The sequence below is a fragment of the Oryza glaberrima genome, chromosome 6 (assembly GCF_000147395.1).
Source record: "Oryza glaberrima chromosome 6, OglaRS2, whole genome shotgun sequence".
Lineage (NCBI taxonomy): Eukaryota > Viridiplantae > Streptophyta > Magnoliopsida > Poales > Poaceae > Oryza > Oryza glaberrima.
The window spans coordinates 5,437,575-5,455,508 of record NC_068331.1 but is presented as its reverse complement, the minus strand read 5'-3'; the positions used below and the strand labels follow the sequence as shown (position 1 = coordinate 5,455,508).

General features: G+C 39.6%; 1 protein-coding gene and 1 non-coding gene across 2 annotated transcripts; one reads left to right on the top strand and one right to left on the bottom strand.

Annotated features, from left to right (window-relative positions):
* Positions 1-13,489: 13,489 nt before the first annotated feature.
* Positions 13,490-14,397, bottom strand: LOC127777568 (uncharacterized). The gene has a single exon (XM_052304173.1). The coding sequence runs from the start codon at positions 14,251-14,253 to the stop codon at positions 13,942-13,944; it is 312 nt and encodes a 103-aa protein (XP_052160133.1). The 5' UTR covers positions 14,254-14,397; the 3' UTR covers positions 13,490-13,941.
* Positions 14,398-16,615: 2,218 nt separating this feature from the next.
* On the top strand, positions 16,616-16,697 carry TRNAS-GCU (transfer RNA serine (anticodon GCU)). The gene has a single exon. It is a non-coding gene; the product is annotated as a tRNA-Ser (tRNA).
* The last annotated feature ends 1,237 nt before the right edge of the window (positions 16,698-17,934 follow it).

Sequence of the window (17,934 nt, the reverse complement as noted above, 5' to 3'; positions counted from 1 at the left end):
CACCGACGGCGGACGTGCTATCCCTCGTGTTTTGTGGTGCCTGTGCCGCAGCCGCATCAAATTGCGGGAGGCGCCACTGAATCGCTGACATGTGGAGCGGCAATACCGGGGGGGATTGTCACGGGGCCACGGGACTCGAGACCGCGTGCCGGCGTGCCGCGAGGCGCGAGCTGTAGGCCGGCCGACGATAACCTAACTGATGAATTGAATGTGGCTGTGTGTCATACGCCAAACATATCGTTAGCACGTACGTCTTCCTCGCGGTTTGCAGCAGACTATCAGGAGATCGACCACATTTAGCTTCATTTATTTTAACGATAGTGCGAAATTCATAACGATATAGAAAAAAAATAATTACAAGATTATAACTAGGGAGGACGTAACTAGAAAAAAAAGAGAAAGAAGTTTTATAGGTGTAGCGGACATGATGAATAACAAAAGAAGAAGCACACATGCCGACATGCGTGATGCCATGATGTACATACGTGATACGTATGCATGGACATATATAGGAGTAATCATATTGCTGACAAGTTAGGTTTTTTTTTTCACTATCTTATTGGAATCAAATGTGGTAACATCGAGATTTTTCACGAATGATTTTTTTTCCCGATTATACTAAAGACACCTAAGCTCACATATACCACACTTGTACACACACAGATATTTCCTCTTACACATGCTTAAGATAGAGACTACTGATAAATCTCTAATCTCAACAAAACCTATAGATAGTGCAATCGCTCATGCGTAGAAAAGCTTAGGCATCAGATTTTAAATCATAGTGGATGCAACATGGACCCACGACTATGGCACCATGCTACCAGCACTGAATTAATTTTGCAACAAACACAAACGTTTGTGTTAAAAAATTAAAGTGGCTACATAAATCGTACCAAACCTGGTTTTATGAAAAGCTTAAAATATTTTTGTTTATCACTTTCAACCCTAAAGCACCTGGATAAATTTAGGTGTGGATTTCGACTACTTGGTGTTATGCAACATGTACTACCAAGGGAAGAATTGTCCCAACGAAAAATAAAAGAACCTTGCAAACTATGGAAACAAATTAAAACAATTTTACAAGGTACAAATCCAATCACCAACCTAAGCAGGCCAGAATCCGTTTGTATTTGCACTTTGCAAACTATGTTTGCTGCTAATTGTGGTCTTAGGCTGCGTTCGTTTGGGTGATAGGGAGTGAGAATGCACATCGTTTTCCGCGTGCACGCTTCCCAAACTACTAAACGGTGTGTTTTTTGCAAAAAACTTCTATATGAAAGTTACTTTAAAAAATCATATTAATCCATTTTTGAAATTTAAAATAGTTAATACTCAATTAATCATGAGTTAATGGCTCACCTCGTTTTACGTATCTTCCCAATCTCCTCAATCTTCTTCTCCTCAAACACACCCTTACACGCCATGTCATGTGAAATGTACCTCGAACGCTTATAGACAAAGCAATTCTTAGCGAGAGAGCCAGAGAGGTTTGGGTTGTGTTTAGTTTCACATCAAAATTGAAAGTTTGAAGAAATCGAAACGATGTGACGGAAAAATTAAAAGTTTATGTGTGTAGAAAAGTTCAATGTGACAGAAAAGTTAGAAGTTTGTTAAAAAAAAATTGGAATCTACACCGGGCCGTGTACAAGCGAGTCCGCGACATTGCTTTGCCAAGTCCTCTGCCGAAGAAGGCTGAAGTCGGTGTAGGCTGGACTTTGGGAGACCTGGTCCACAAGCGTACGGAGTAATTTAATATTTAGAAAGCGATATTAGTATTAAGGTTAAATTGTGTTATATATTACACTTTCCCAATTTATAATCTGCTAAATGACGTGTTTCTTTTAAACATAACATAAAAAATTGCAATAGAAAATCATATTAATTATTTTCAAGTTTTTTAATACTTAATTAACCATGTATTAATCCGTTGCTCCATTATACGTAAAATGTTATAAATCTCAAAATGAACACAGCCTACCGGCACACAACCCAAGTTTTCTCGGAGACAAATTTGTCTACTCTTCTTCTGTTCATAAATATTTATCAGTTTTGATTAAACATATATAAAATATAATTATTATTTTAAGCGATCATTAGCTCTGAAAGTAGGATATATATATACTTAGTAAAAAAAATCGATTTTAGACCTAATGCTATAAGTTCGATGCTGCATAATTTGATTTTTTAAAAAGAAAAATATTGGCAAAATATTGCTTGATGACCTAAAATTAAAATTACAAGTATCTGTGAACATAGATAATATTAAATAATTAAATAGTTACACCGAAATAACACATATTATAAAGGTAGCTTCCTCCATTCGTGTTTACTCGGTCACTTTTGGACCATTATCCACCCACAAATACTTGTCCCCAATATATATTTTACCCAGTTTACCCTATCAATTTTCTCCTTACTGTTTTATCCGTCACATATTTGGTGGGTTTGGGATGTTCTGGTTAGTTTTGAAGGGTATAGCATGGCCATTCATATATCCAAGCAAATTATTGCCTAAATATGCATGCTATAGGTTAAAAGCGACGAGTAAATGTGAATGGAGAGAGTAATTCTGAGACAAATCCATACATAAAAAAAAGGGAATTAGCTAGATTGCTGTCTAGAAGCGCAGAGATGAAAAGAACGTGCACGGAATAAAGATAGTATTGCAAAGGAGAAAATTGACGCAATTAGGTACGAACTCACTCAGATTTAAAGTGGGCGCACGGTTGAATCCACTGTATAATTGCTATATACAGAAACTCCACTCTTTCAATTCGGTGGAGCAATTCGGCAGATTTCTACTACTCGCATGCATGCTTGCCACTACAGTACGTACCAAAATTAACACCCTTGCTAATGTACGGCCTGATAATTAACATGACCCATGGATGTAACCAAGAGCCAAGACTAAAGTTGTACTCCTACTGTTACTCCTACTATTCAGTACTCCCTCCATTTTAAATTAATCTACATATAGTTTATTTAGATTATTCCTAAATAATCTACATATTTGTGTTTATTTATTAAGTATATTCGTTATTTGTGTACTGGAGTAAATAAACATTGATACATGCATCCATGCACATAAGTATTTATAACCCACATGCAATATCTTGATTTGCTATTGGCTAGAAAATAGTGGAGATAGTGCATGCATCGAGTTTGTTGCTAGAGTAAATATGGTATGAGAGAGTTATTAGTTTTTCTTGGTCTTGGTGTACCTATAAAATATATAGATCAATTTAGAATGGAGTAAGTAGTAATTATGACTAAAGTATACGTACTATTCTGTAGCAATTAATTAGTGTTGGTCTCCTAGTAATTAGGATCTAAAGCAACAGTGCAACACAATACCCCTCTTTGGGTCTGGCATATCTTACCTTTTCGTTTTTAAATTGAAACCGCCGCTCTTCAATAGTTTACCAGAACTGCACGAAAACCTATAAAAACTGATAAATTTTGATCACCGACGTACGAAAGCTAGCTACTAAATTAATTGGTTTTCGAAAACTGACCACCGACGGTTTCTCAGAAACCGACCATTTTTTTTACGAAAGCCGATCGATTTGTTAATCCTGTCATACAATATACTCCCTCCGTATTTTAATGTATGACATCGTTGACTTTTTAATCAATATTTGACCACTCGTTTTATTTAAAAATTTTATACAAATATAAAAATACTTATATCATACTTAAAGAATATTTGATGATAAATCAAATCACAATAAAATAAATTATAATTATATAATTTTTTAAATAAGACAAAAGGTCAAACGTTTATTAAAAAGTCACCGGCGGTATGCATTAAAATACGGATAACTAGTACTTAATAACCTACTGTCTAGAACATTTTTTTGAAACGAATACTGTCTAGAACATTCTTTGCTAATCACATGCACCGCAGCTGCACCATCCAAAGCTCAGCTCATGATTCAGCTAGCGCTTAATTAATTATAATAGGAGTAATTAGATTGTCTTCTTAGACAGATCCCATGCAGGCACTCTTATCACAAAAACCGCTGGTCCGATCCGTTACTGTTTGTGTGGCCCGGTACAGTGTTTTGGTGAGTGGTTCCTTTCCAAAGATTGGATCTTTTTCAGGTGTCTCAATCTTAATTATGTCTTGAAATAAAGACTCGATCTTAATTGTGTCTTGACTCTTTTTTTTTTCTTTTGAGGAATTGTCTTGACTCTTGAGATAACTAATTAAAGGAACATGTCCCTTCACGTTTTGCAATTACTCAACTAATAATACAGTTTCAGGGAGAAATCGCTGATGAATCACATTTCGTAGTTAGTTAGTATTTCTGAAAATTTTGTAAAATCAAAGGTGTTTTTCCCAGGACTGAGGCTTCGACTTCTACTTGTGTGTAGGCTTTGGTGGCAAGGAAGGAGAACGTGTGCATCGTGGATTCCGGTTGTTCGCGGCACATAACCGGTGATAAAAATTGGTTCTCCTCACTCAAGAAGGCATCTAAGACTGAATCGATTATCTTTGGTGATGCTTCTACAAGTGCCGTTCTCGCTACCGGTTTGGTTAAGGTAAATGAAAAATTTGAATTGAAGAATGTAGCTTTGGTTGAGGACTTAAAGTACAATTTGCTTTCGGTTTCACAAATTGTTGATGAAAATTTTGAGGTTCACTTTAAGAAAACTGGAAGTAAAGTTTGTGATTCTTGTGGTGATTCTGTGTTGAATATTTCTCGATATGGAAGAGTATTTAAAGCTGATTTTGAAAATCATGTTTCACCTGTGATAACATGTTTGGTTGCTAAGTTTGATAAAGATGTGATGTTTTGGCGTCGTAGACTTGGACATGTTGGTTTTGATCATCTCACTAAGTTAAGTGGTTTGAATCTTGTTCGTGGTTTGCCTAAATTTAAGAAAGATCTTGATTTGGTTTGTACACCATGTTGTCATGCTAAGATGGTTTCTTCTTCACATACTCCTATTGTTTCTGTGATGACGGATGCACCGGGACAGCTATTACATATGGACACTGTTGGTCCAGTTAGAGTGCAATCTATTGGAGGAAAGTGGTATGTGTTGGTTATTGTTGACGATTTTTCTCGATATTCTTGGGTTTTCTTTATGGCAACTAAGGACGAAGCTTTTCAACACTTTCATGGTTTGTTTTTTCGATTGGATCTTGAATTTTCTGGTTCTTTGAAAAGAATTCGAAGTGATAATTGTGGTGAGTTTAAAAATGCTTCATTTGAACAATTTTGGAATGAAAGAGGTCTTGAATATGAATTTTCTTCTCCTTGCGTTCCTCAACAAAACGGTGTTGTTGAAAGGAAAAACCGTGTTTTGGTTGAGATGGCTAGAACGATGTTGGATAAATATAAAACTCCAAGAAAATTTTGGGCTGAGGCGATTAACACTGCTTGTTATATTTCAAATCGGGTTTTCTTGAGATCAAAACTTGGAAAAACTTCTTATGAACTTCGATTTGGACATCAACCCAAAGTTTCACATTTGCGTGTTTTTGGTTGCAAGTGCTTTGTCTTGAAATCTGGAAATTTGGATAAGTTTAAGGCACATTCTACCAATGGATTTTTTCTTGGTTACCCCGCACATACTCGTGGCTATCGTGTACTTATTTTGGAGACTAACAAAATCGTTGAGACTTGCGAAGTTTCTTTTGATGAGGCTAGTCCAGGAACTAGACCCGATATTGCAGGTACACTGTCACAGGTTCAGGGGGAGGATGGTCGTATTTTTGAAGACGAGAGCGACGACAACGACGACGACGAGGTCGGCTCGGCCGGTCAGACCGGGCGCCCGGTCTGACCGCCGGCACACCTCCGGTCAGACCGGCACAGGAAGTGTGGTCCAACCGGCTAGGGTCGTCGACTGAGGGTTCTGTTGATGCTGTTCAAGATGGTTCTCCAGAGATTACTACTTCGACCAGTACTGATACAGAACGTGGATCAACTTCAGAAGTTGCTGCTTCTTTGCACATTCAACGACGACATCCGTCGGAACAAATTATTGGTAATATAGGTGAGCGGACTACAAGGTCTAAGGTAACGACTCATGATGTTTGTGCAAATTCTGCATTTGTTGCTTCTTTTGAACCCAAAGATGTGTCACATGCATTAACTGATGAATCGTGGATTAACGCCATGCATGAAGAACTTGAAAATTTTGAGAGAAACAAAGTTTGGACTTTAGTTGAACCACCTTCTGGACATAATATTATTGGAACCAAGTGGGTTTTCAAAAATAAACAAATGAGGATGGTTTGATAGTGAGAAATAAAGCTAGACTTGTTGCTCAAGGTTTTACCCAGGTGGAGGGTTTGGATTTTAATGAAACTTTTGCTCCTGTTGCTAGAATTGAGGCAATTAGACTTTTGTTGGCTTTTGCTGCTTCAAAAGGTTTTAAATTGTATCAAATGGATGTGAAAAGTGCTTTTCTAAATGGTTTTATATAGGAGGAAGTTTATGTCAAACAACCACCAGGTTTTGAAAATCCTGATTTTCCCAACCATGTTTTTAAACTGTCTAAAGCTTTGTATGGTTTGAAACAAGCTCCTAGGGCATGGTATGATAGGCTTAAGAACTTTTTGCTTGAGAAAGGTTTTACAATGGGAAAGGTTGACAAAACGCTTTTTGTTCTTAAGCATGGTGATAATTAACTTTTTGTTCAGATTTATGTGGATGATATCATCTTTGGTTGTTCGACTCACGCTTTGGTTGTAGATTTTGCTGAGACTATGTGCAGGGAATTTGAGATGAGCATGATGGGTGAGTTATCGTGCTTTTTGGGATTGCAAATTAAGCAAACACCTCAAGGTACTTTTGTGCATCAAACGAAGTACACGAAGGATCTTTTGACACGGTTTAAGATGGAGAATTGCAAGCCAATTTCAACACCAATTGGTTCTACAGCTGTGTTGGATCCTGATGAAGATGGTGAAGCTGTTGAATAGAAGGAATATAGAAGTATGATTGGATCTTTGTTGTATCTAACTGCTTCTAGGCCAGACATACAATTTGTTGTGTGTTTGTGTGCACGCTTTCAAGCTTTTCCTCGTGCTTCACATTGTCAAGCGGTCAAGCGAATAATGAGGTATTTGAATCATACACTTGAGTTTGGAATTTTGTATTCTACTTCATCTTCTATATGCTTAAGTGGATATTCCGATGCTGATTTTGGTGGTTGTAGAATTGATAGGAAAAGTACTAGTAGAACATGTCATTTTCTTGGTACATCATTGATTGCATGGTCTTCTAGGAAACAATCTAGTGTTGCTCAATCAACTGCTGAATCTGAATATGTTGCTGCTGCTAGTTGTTGTTCACAGATTCTTTGGCTTTTATCTACTTTAAAAGATTATGGTCTTAAAGTTGAGAAAGTACCTCTCTTTTGTGATAATACTAGTGCTATTAACATTGCTAAGAATCCTGTTCAACACTCACGCACAAAGCACATTGATATTCGTTTTCGTTTTTCGAGGGATCATGTTGAGAAGGGAGATGTTGAATTGCAGTTTTTGGACACAAAGTTGCAACTTGCTGATATTTTCACTAAACCTTTGGATATTAATCGTTTTGCTTTTCTTCGTGGTGAATTGGGAATAATTCATCCTTTTGGCATAATTTGAGGGGGAGTTTGTACCTCATGGTTTTATCAAGCAATAATATGACAATGAAAAAATTGAGAAAAGAGAGCTTTGTTTATACATATGGTATTTTCTTGTGTATGCTAGCAATACTTTGAAGGTTTATTTGTCTCTAGCATAGCTTGTATGTATTCTAGTCTTTTCATGAGATTTAGATTTTGCTTTTAAGGGAGATGATACATGACACTTAAATTCTACTTGAATTAAGAAAATATACAATGTTGATGCTAGCATATGGTTTGATTTATAAATGCTCTCTATATATTCTTTATTGAATTGTTATTTCTCAAATATCTTTAATTGCTCATTGTGAAAAAGAGAATAAAAAATATGAAAAAAAAAATGAATACCGAATCCTTGGAAACAGTCTTGACGACAAGGACATATTCGATGTGAGCAAAATAATGGGTGCCGAATCCCTGGAAACAGTCTTGACGATAGGGACGTACCTGGAATAAAAGAGAAAAAAAAATGAGCAAAAAGGCTCAAGAAAAGAAAAAATTAAAAGAATTCTCTTGGTTATTTTGTGCTAAAGGTTATTTGAGAAAGAGTGATAAATACAATAGGTATATGTGTTTAGTGTTTATTCTTCAACCTATGTGCTTGTTAAGATGTTGCATTATAAATTGTATGAAATCATGAATTTTGATTGTTGATTTAAGCTTAATTGTAAAATCTTTGGTTCATGGTTATACTTTAATGCATGCTTGCTATATTATAGATGGGTTCATCTTATTTTTATTGCAACACATGACATGATATGCTATATGTATGCTAAGCTCGTCTACATTAATGAACATAATTCCTATGCTTGATGAAATCATTGTCAAAAGGGGGAGAAGTAATGTGAAAATGTTTTGGAATTTTTGGAATTTTGGAGAAGCAAGGTGTATTTTCGGAGTTGTTAAGAAGAGCATGTTTTATGGTTCAATTGGGAATTTCTTTCTTTTAAAAAGGGGGAGAAGTTTTCTTTTGGATTTTTTTGAGCACGATGTGTACGTTTATACGAAGTGTGCTTTTTATCACTTTTGTTTTTATTTTTCCAAACACCAAAACATTTTTTATTGGTTTGCCAATGTGTTCATCAAGGGGGAGATTATAAAATCAAAGGTGTTTTTGATTATTATTCTGTGATGAATAATTGGGTATTAGAGATTATTGGTTTTGTTCACGAAGTGGTTTTGGAGATGATTGGATTTACAGGTGAATCGCAGGTTCGTTATTTTATGTGACCGGTCAGACCGGGTAGTGTGTGCCGGTCAGACCGGCGGTGATCGAGCGGTCGGACCGGCCAGCCCGCGGTTTGACCGGCCGACGCTGTGTCGGTTTAGGTTTCGGGTTGTTTGTTTGGATATCCATGATTATTTCATGATTATGGTTTCTAGATGGATGCTATACGTATGTAATACTGTTGTTTGCTACTAATCAGTCAAGTTGGAGATAGCTTGGTCTCGGAATATGGTTTCTTTGTTTATTTCATGTGTAGGTGACTCGATGCCTCGGGAGAGTATTTGCGGTGATGGACCGGGAGTCGGCTTGGGGATAAGACGACGTCCGTGGTGGTCAGAGATCATGCGGGATACTTAGGCTAGAGTTGATGCACGTGGTTGATGGAGATTCCATATGGCATACGATGGAGGTATTGTGTGCGTATGGGATGCGGAGTCGAATTTGGAAGGAGTCTAAATTTGGTACGATTGGCTATGTAAAGTTTCTTTCTTGTACTAGAGGGTTTCCTAAGGTGTTTAGGACTCTTAATATGAGTTTGGTTCGTGGCTTTAGGCTGCCTACCTCATGTATAAATAGAGGGGGAGCGTGAGGCTTCCCGGTATCGCTTTTGAGAGCAATTGAGTTGAGTTTTGAGTTAGGGTTTCGAGTTTAGTAGAAATTTTTGTAAGGAGTGCTGTTGGTGCACTTTGTAAACACAGAGAGAATCAATAAAGTTGTCATCTACTTTAAGAGTTCTTCGATTTGTGTTTACCGGGTTTCGGCAGTCTAACCGGTAACTCATCGGCGGTCAGACCGGCGGGAGCGAGGCGGTCAGACCGGCGGCGACATCAGGCGCGGCAAGGATTCCAGGGCGGTCCAACCGGAAGATCAACACCGGTCAGACCGGCGGCTACGCTTCGGTCAGACCGGCTAATCTACTCCGATAAGACCGATCTTCATCGAAATTGAGGGTAACTTTTATTTCCACTAAAAGTTTTCGGTTTTTGGGTATACCAACCATTCACCCCCCTCTGATTGGCTTAGTTCTTGTGATTTGATCCTACAAATTTCACAAGGTTAAGCATGATTCATCCGACGAAAGAAAAGGACATAATCATGATGAATTTAGCATCCCAAGGGAAAAGAGTTTTGTACTATTATCACTACTACACTAAAGATGCAGATCCATGGAGTACGTTTGAAGCAAGGCAAGGGCATGGCGCTTTAATGGTGGCTTTGCAAGTATGGTACTACTAGCATTGTAAAAAAGGTTAAAGCAAAACGAGCAAAGCTCCCCAACTAATTGCTTAATGCCATGCGACGACATGAGCGTAGGCATAAAAGGAGGCATATGTGTGGGAGCTCTATATAATGGGCTCATGTGATCGATCATGGAGCTGTGCTGCACTGCACCATGGCCTGGTGATCTCTGATCTGTGATCGATCCATCCATCCATGGCTTTAAAGCGAGAAATGCTGGTGATCGATCGGTCGATCGATCTCCCACCGACGATGAGCAAAAGATGGAAGAATCTTGCGAGACAAAAGACAAGCTAGTTACTTGGAACGCACAATGCAGACACAAATTTAAGTTTATAGAAAAAAATAGTATTATTTTTGACCCAAGATAAATTTACTATAAAAATATATTTAATTATTAATTTAATAAACCTAATTTGGTAATGTATATATTATTATATTTTTCAATAAACTTAGTCAAATTTAAAGTAGTTTGACTTTAACCAAAGACAAAAACATCTTATAACTTAAAACGGAGGGATTAATTGTTTTTTTCCAAACTAATGATTGATTGCCTCTCGTTTCGCAAAAAAGCTATTTCTAACTATTAATCTGAATAAATACTTGTCCACTAAATAAGTACTACCTCCATCCTATACTCAGGTTGTTTAGCATATATTAAAATTTAAGAAAAAAGATTATGATACCCCTTATTAAATGATATGTATGTAAGAGTGGAAGGGTAAATGACAGTAAAATAGGAAGAAATTTGAACGAGAAGTGATTAATGAAACCATTAGTATGTTATTGTGATAATTATTTTGAAACAAATTTAAATCCTAAAAATACAACTATTGGGCAGAGGTAGTAATAAGTAGTACTTGGAGTTAATTCCAGATGCCAGTTGCGAGGAGCCTACCGAGAGATCACCGAATTTTCGCAGGCGCCGTAGCGTGCCCACTATGTGCCATCAGCCGAGGGGGCCACAGGTGAGTAAACAGAGCTCGCCAACTTACAGCTTTTGAGGCCAATAGGCGAGCTAGTACCCGGACGTACGGACCCCACCCCTCCCTCGGGCTCAGATCACCGAAAAAAATGGTGAGGCACACGGCACGGGGGACCCCCAGCCCGAACGCGGCATCTGCAGCGCATTTGCCCGCTCGCCACCGGTGCCGCCCGCGCGCTGGACTCCACCGGGTTTGGCTTCTCGCGTCTCGCGGCGCGTCGGTGCAGGGCGCGGTGTGCGAGCCGTACGTCGTTCGAGCGATACTGCCGGTTTCCGCTGCGCGCGCGCGATGGATCGATCGGCTCTCGTTGTCGGGATGGACGAGAAACGTGGGCGAGAGACGAGACCGGGAGACGGCCGTGTCTGTGGAAGTGTCCGTGTCACTCTCGCGTCCTGGTGGCAGTGGTGTTTACTTTAGTGGGGTGTTGACCTTTTGGCAGCGGTGGTGGTATATATGGATGGACGGCACGTTCGGGTGATGCCGGCGCCGGGGGACCATATATACGCATTGCGCAATTGCGCAATTACTCTCGCCATCTCCAACTGCTTTTCGATCGTTACGGGAGGGGTATGGAGTGTGCCAGTGTGTGTGTGTGTGTGGCATGTGTTCGTTATGCGTATACATGTACGCAAATGGCATCTTTCTTTTCCGGTTCCAATCCTTTGCTGTTGCAGGTTTACGTAAGGGGTGTGTGTGTGTATCCGTTAAGCCAGATCGGGCTTGAATAGGGGCTTCACGGCCCATTAGGAGCTACCTACCAGGAATAAGTTCACTTTTGATCCCTAATATTGACGTCGAGTTTGGATCACGTCGTGTCTCTCAACATACAAAACTAGATTATCCGAGGTTCTAGCCTTCTAGGACAGTATTGTGCCTAGTTATAACTAACGTGACGAGTTGACTATGGTCAACATGGCTGAGTCAACAGCAAGACCCACGCTGACCTACATGTCAGTGGTCAGCATTTTCTTCCTCATCTCTCTCTCTCTCTCTCTCTCCCTCCCCTATCCTTTCCAGGGAAATGGCTGATGGGGAGAAGGATGAGGCGGCGGCCGACGGGAGAGGAATTGGTAGGCAGAAGGGATGGCGCACAGCGAGCGGTGGGGAGATCAACCGGCGAGAAGAAGGGTGATGCACTGTGGGCGGCAGGGAGAAGGACCACGGCCGATGGGAGAGGAACTGGCGGGAAGAAGGGTGGTGTGCGGCAAGTGGCGGGGGAAGGGCTATGGCCGACGGGAGAGAAGTTGGCTAGAAGGCAGGGAGAAGGATCGCGATCGACAGGAGAGAAGCTGGCAAGGAGAAGGGTGTTCGCTGCCACCAGGAGCCCAATCCAAGTCACTGCCAACCTCTAGAGCTTCGAGCATCAAGCTAGCGCTCGGCTCTCGAGCTCTCTTGTTTCCCCTCTGTCTAGCGCATCTGCTTGCTGCATCGTTACCATGTGCTCTCTCCATCTCAATTCCATCCACATCCTCGTCAGCCTCTCCACCCCCTCTTCCTCACCAACCACCTGTAGCTCCCACCGCCAACACCCATCACCTTGGGGCCCGAGTCGCAGCCCTCTCTATCAAGTCATCGACATCTTTGCATGACCTAGCGAGTCATGCTACCCTTGGGATATTGCTCCGCATGACCTCTACATCTACCACCGCACCCACATCGGCTTCCCACGACTTCGACATCGCCTCCAGTGAGCTCACTTGCGCCATCCTCATGCACTTTCTTCACAACCACAACATATGTTCCGCCTCCTCGTGAACGGCATCAGTGGTTTCGCTCTCCCCCACCTCAACACCACTCTCCTCACCGCTACACTGCTTTGGGCAACCGCCCTTGCTCCATCACAGGGAGATGTACAAACAAGAGAGGGAGAGGGAAGAGGGAAGGAGAGAAGTAAAGACTCAGCATAGCCCCACACCAAGTTAGGCTAAGTCGTGAGTGCCTGAGTTGCTGACTATAGTCAAAGCGTCATGTCAGACAAAACTGGGTGCTATAATGTCGGACCTCATTTAATTCAGTTTTATAATATTAGGGACTTATTATATTTAGTATTACGGTTCAACTGTTTTTCAAACTCGCTCTCAACGTGAGGGATCCAAAGTGAACTTATTCCCAACAACTATAGCAAGGAAAGTAGAGAAAATTAAAGTTTACTTAGTTTGGGCCTCACACATACGAGATAATCTCATGAGCTACCGTGCTACCTGTTTTAAAAGTGCATAAAAAATCACAATAAAATATGAAAAGATTCCGAGAATACTGTAACATATATAGTACCATAAAAAATCAACTCAAAATTTGATTTACATGTGGAGAAAAAGAAGACAAATTCATGGTCCAAACAGTATACATTCAAACATTTTACATTACTATTTACATGCGATTTATCTTTTTACGATGGCGCATAAAAGAAGACAATATTAGTGGATAGCAGCGTCCAAATTGAACAAAATGCTTCACTATTGTGTGATTTTCTGTTTCCAGATTTGCATACGGGGGTATTCGGGTTCAGATGCTTTATACATGTAGACTTGAAAACTTTGTACTGAATATTCTCAGTTGATATAGTCAGGTAGTACTACTACGTATTTTAATCAGTCTCTGAATGATCCAGTTTAATTGATTGATCTGTAAAACACGAGTATACCATACGTCTAACTGTTGGATGGACAGTAAAATAAAAGATTTATTAATGTGTACAAAGCCAAACTATATCATAATAATTCACAAACAGCACATACTAACTTACTAAGTATATCTAATGTTAAATGATTCCTTCTTCACAATAGCCATGAACAAATGCATTACGAGTATACTACTGTCATTAATTAGCTGAAACCACTGAACAATGAACTACTCGGCAAGGTCTGCAGGCCCGCGATGCGGCGGCGCCGGCGCCGGCGCCGGCGAGCCACCGTCCTCCGTGACGCCGACGGGGACGTCGGAGAGCGCCGCCAGGAAGCGGCGGACGCTCATGCTCCGCATCGGCCGGAAGCTGAGGGACCTCGACCCCGCCGCCGCCGTCCTGTCCGGGGAGAAGACGCCCGACGACTTGCGCAGGATGAGGTACACCAGCGCCTGCACGACCGCGAACACGGCCACCTTCGCCAGCGCCGCGGCGAGCTCCGGCGACATGGACGCCGCCGCCTCCGCCATGTCGACCATTGCTACTAGCTCTGTGACTGCACCGAGCAGACACTGTAGCTTGCAATCCAAGAGAGAATGAGATTTTCTTATTCTAGACTAGAGAGGCACTGCTAGCTAGTCGATTTGGAGGAGTTCTTGGGTTTGGTTTTTATATAGAGAATGAGCATTTGAGGATTGATGGTGTTGGTGTCATTGGATATTTGGATTGGAGTGAGGCTTGCACGCAACCGGTGAAGTGTGCTGGATTCCAGAGTCCAGCAGATATACGCGGTGCCTTTGGCTTCGTTCGGTTTTGTGCTGAGGTTTGTGAAGGAAGGGAAATGAGGTGCAACAAGCCTGCACGTTTCGTTCCCACACCTGAACTTCGGTTTAGCGTCCTTGTGCCATGACCCATCAATCATCATTCATTCTCTGTCTGAATTCGGTTAAATTCTCTGTCTGAACATGAGTGCTCAACTGCTCAAAACTCAGGATCAGGAATTCAGGATCCTCTGTAATCAAAATCACGTGACTTTGTTAACATGTGGACCCAATAATCCCTGAGTCCACATGTCAGTGACAAAAGCACCGTGCATTTGACTGTAGAGAATCTCAATCCTATAACTTATAACTCATAACTTATAGTACTAACTATGGAGGGGACAGCTTATAACTAGGATATTTAATTTTTAAGATTAGTTAGAATAATTCGTTTGAGTTTAATGAAAATGAAGATTAAGTACGAGCGTGTAAAATGAAAAAACCATTAGAGGATGATTAATTAGGTTTTAATCGTTTCAAAGTTGAAAAAATGAATTTATCTATTATTTTAAAACAATTATATATAAGAAATTTTAACACAAAATATAACGTTTAGCTGTTTAAAATATGTGCTAATGAAAATCGAGATAAAATTCTCATCTCAATAAAAAGGGGCATTTGTAAATTTTCCACTAGTTTTTTCAATTTTACAAGGATGCCACTCAAATGACAATTCTAGCGGTGTTTTTGCAATTTTCTAATGACAATCTTGCAATAACGATTCAAAGCTATGGTAAATTTACAATTGCCCCTAATAAGGAAAGAATAGAGCCTTAGGGCTTGTTTGGCTGGCAACTAAATTTGTCACATTTTTTTTTGCCAAGGTGGCTAAGTTTTATCTTGCCAAACTTTTATGGCAAACAAAATGACAAACTAAGCTTAGACAAAGTTAGGCAAAAAAAAAAAAAAGAGTACCATAGAGTATATGACATGTATGCCAAGTAGCTAGGAGTTAGGTAAAGTAAAATTGTGGCAGAAACCAAACACTATCTATCAAAAAGTGTGGCTTGCCTTAAGATTAGATGTGGCAAATTTAGTTGTAAATCAAACAACCCCTTGCTACATGGAGTGGGGCGGTTCAAGATTTCGGTTTTTCTAAGGGCACCCGCAATGGTTATCTATAGGCTCTCTACAAGAGATCTATGTCAGCATATTTTCCTACTTGGAAGATATTAAATAAAGAGAGAGAGCAAAGCTATCTACTAACTTGGAGATAGTCTATAGAGAAAAACGAGGCAATGCATTAGAGAGCTATAGATACCAATGTAGACATACTATTGAGGTAGTTTACTATTAATCTAGTCTATTGCTGAGATGTACATATTTTATAGAGAGCATCTTACTTTATCATTGCGGGTGCTCTGAGCTAAAGCTAGTCCACAGAGGTACTACATATGTCAATGTGTTTGATTGTGTGAAGACATGTACTATTGTACTACTTTGCTTGGTTCAGGAAGTTAACGTCAGGTGGTATGCTATTCGCCATGCATTGATAGAGCAGAGCCAGCCCATCTTCTCAACTCATCTCCCTGCAAAAAATTTCTATACGAAAGTTGCTTAAAAAAATCAAATTAATCTATTTTTTTTTAAAAAAGCAAATACTTAATTAATCACCTGCTAATCGCTGCTCCGTTTTCCGTGCGGGCAAGTGTGCTCTTGCGGCTAATCGTTAGACCTTTCTCAGAAGGAAGCTGGAATTGGCAAAGGAAGTGAGGTGATCCATTTTTTGAGCTTTTTTCTTGTGTGCTGGAGGCTGGACTGCTGGAGCTTTAGAATGAACAAAAACCCAACGGCAGGACAGCGTGAGTTCACGTGGCGGCCAGGAGGTTAATCTGGACGCAGTATTCCAAGGCAAGTTAGCTCTTGCAAGCCAAGCAAGTGCTCAGTGGCTTATAACGTCAGTGTCATGCTTGCTTCTCAAATCCCAAGTCCTTTGCTAGCGTCTCATTTCTTCTAGTGCAGATAGCAGGAGAGATGGATATCCGATCAGATTCAGATATCTTCATGTCTTCAGAGTCTCGCTTTGTGAAAAGCAATCGCTTTATGAGATATAAAGGCGCTTTGTACCTTTGGCACAGACGACGCTTTGGCCGAGTGGTTAAGGCGTGTGCCTGCTAAGTACATGGGGTTTCCCCGCGAGAGTTCGAATCTCTCAGGCGTCGTGAATTTTTGTTTGTTTTTGTTGGGTGTTCCAGTGTACCTCCTTTATGACAATGGTTATGTTTCATTTTTTTAATTTTTGTTTTACCTCCTTTATGACACAATGGTTATGTTTCATTTTTTTAATTTTTGTTTTACCTCCTTTATGACAATGGTTATGTTTCATTTTTTTTTAATTTTTGTTTTCACAGTTACAGTGTACCACCTTTATGGCAATATTTTTTTTGTGAGATTGTTAAGAATAAAATAATTTTGTCGTACAATCGTTAAGTAAAAATAAACTCCTTTATGCCAATATTTTTTTTGAAATTGTTAAGGGAAAAAAAGAATTTTGTTCGTTACGGACAAAAGAACTACTTTATACAGAGAATACTTTGCAGTAAATCGTGAAATTGTTAAAGAAAAAAGAACCACTTTATACAGAGAATAATACGCAGTAAATGAAACCATCATGGAATTAGAATTTTGGTCTTTTTAAAAAAACGAAATTCATGTTTTATGTACAGGTGATGGAGGATAGATACAAAGTCCTTCCAAGTTTTCAGTCTTGTTTCACTTTGAACTAGCCTATATCGCCCATTCGCACGACTCTAGACATTTTATTATGTGGTACGTGGGAGTGGTAATTTTTTTATGGGTTTATCGTTGCTCATAAAAAACATAGGTTAGACATAGGTTAGGCTAACTAATATATTATGATAATACACTAAATAACTTAATATTTGTTACAAATTTTATAAGTTATTGTTCTACATGTCTTCGTGGTTGCATGACCCCTTACTTTTTATTGGCACATGCTTTTTATAGGCTATGCACAAATATTTGTAGGTTTTTAAGGAATGAGTTTGATTTCGTTTAAATTCGTGTGAAAATCATTTAACTTATATTCGGTGACCATAACTGTACATGTCCTTATAGTAATTTTTCTCAAATATATTAAAAATAATTGTTAGAAACAAAATTAATCAAATAAACATACGTTTTGTATATACTCGAAAAGTCGAAATAGCTCAATCTTTACCCATGAATCTTTAGTTATGATGAGGGTTTATTTGTAAAATAGTTTTTACAATAGATGCAAACAGTGGTGGAGCCAAGGCCCGGCCAGCATGGGCAGGAGCCCAGGCTCTGCGGGCTTGTTCACTTTGATACCATTTTCAACCTTACCAAATTTTGGTAAAGTTGTCAAAAAAGTGGCTACATTTAGTTTGCTGCCAATTTTTGGTAATTATATAAGAA

Excerpts from the sequence above, each read along its gene's own strand:
- LOC127777568 (XM_052304173.1), bottom strand. The coding sequence starts at position 14,253 with ATGGTCGACATGGCGGAGGCGGCGGCGTCCATGTCGCCGGAGCTCGCC.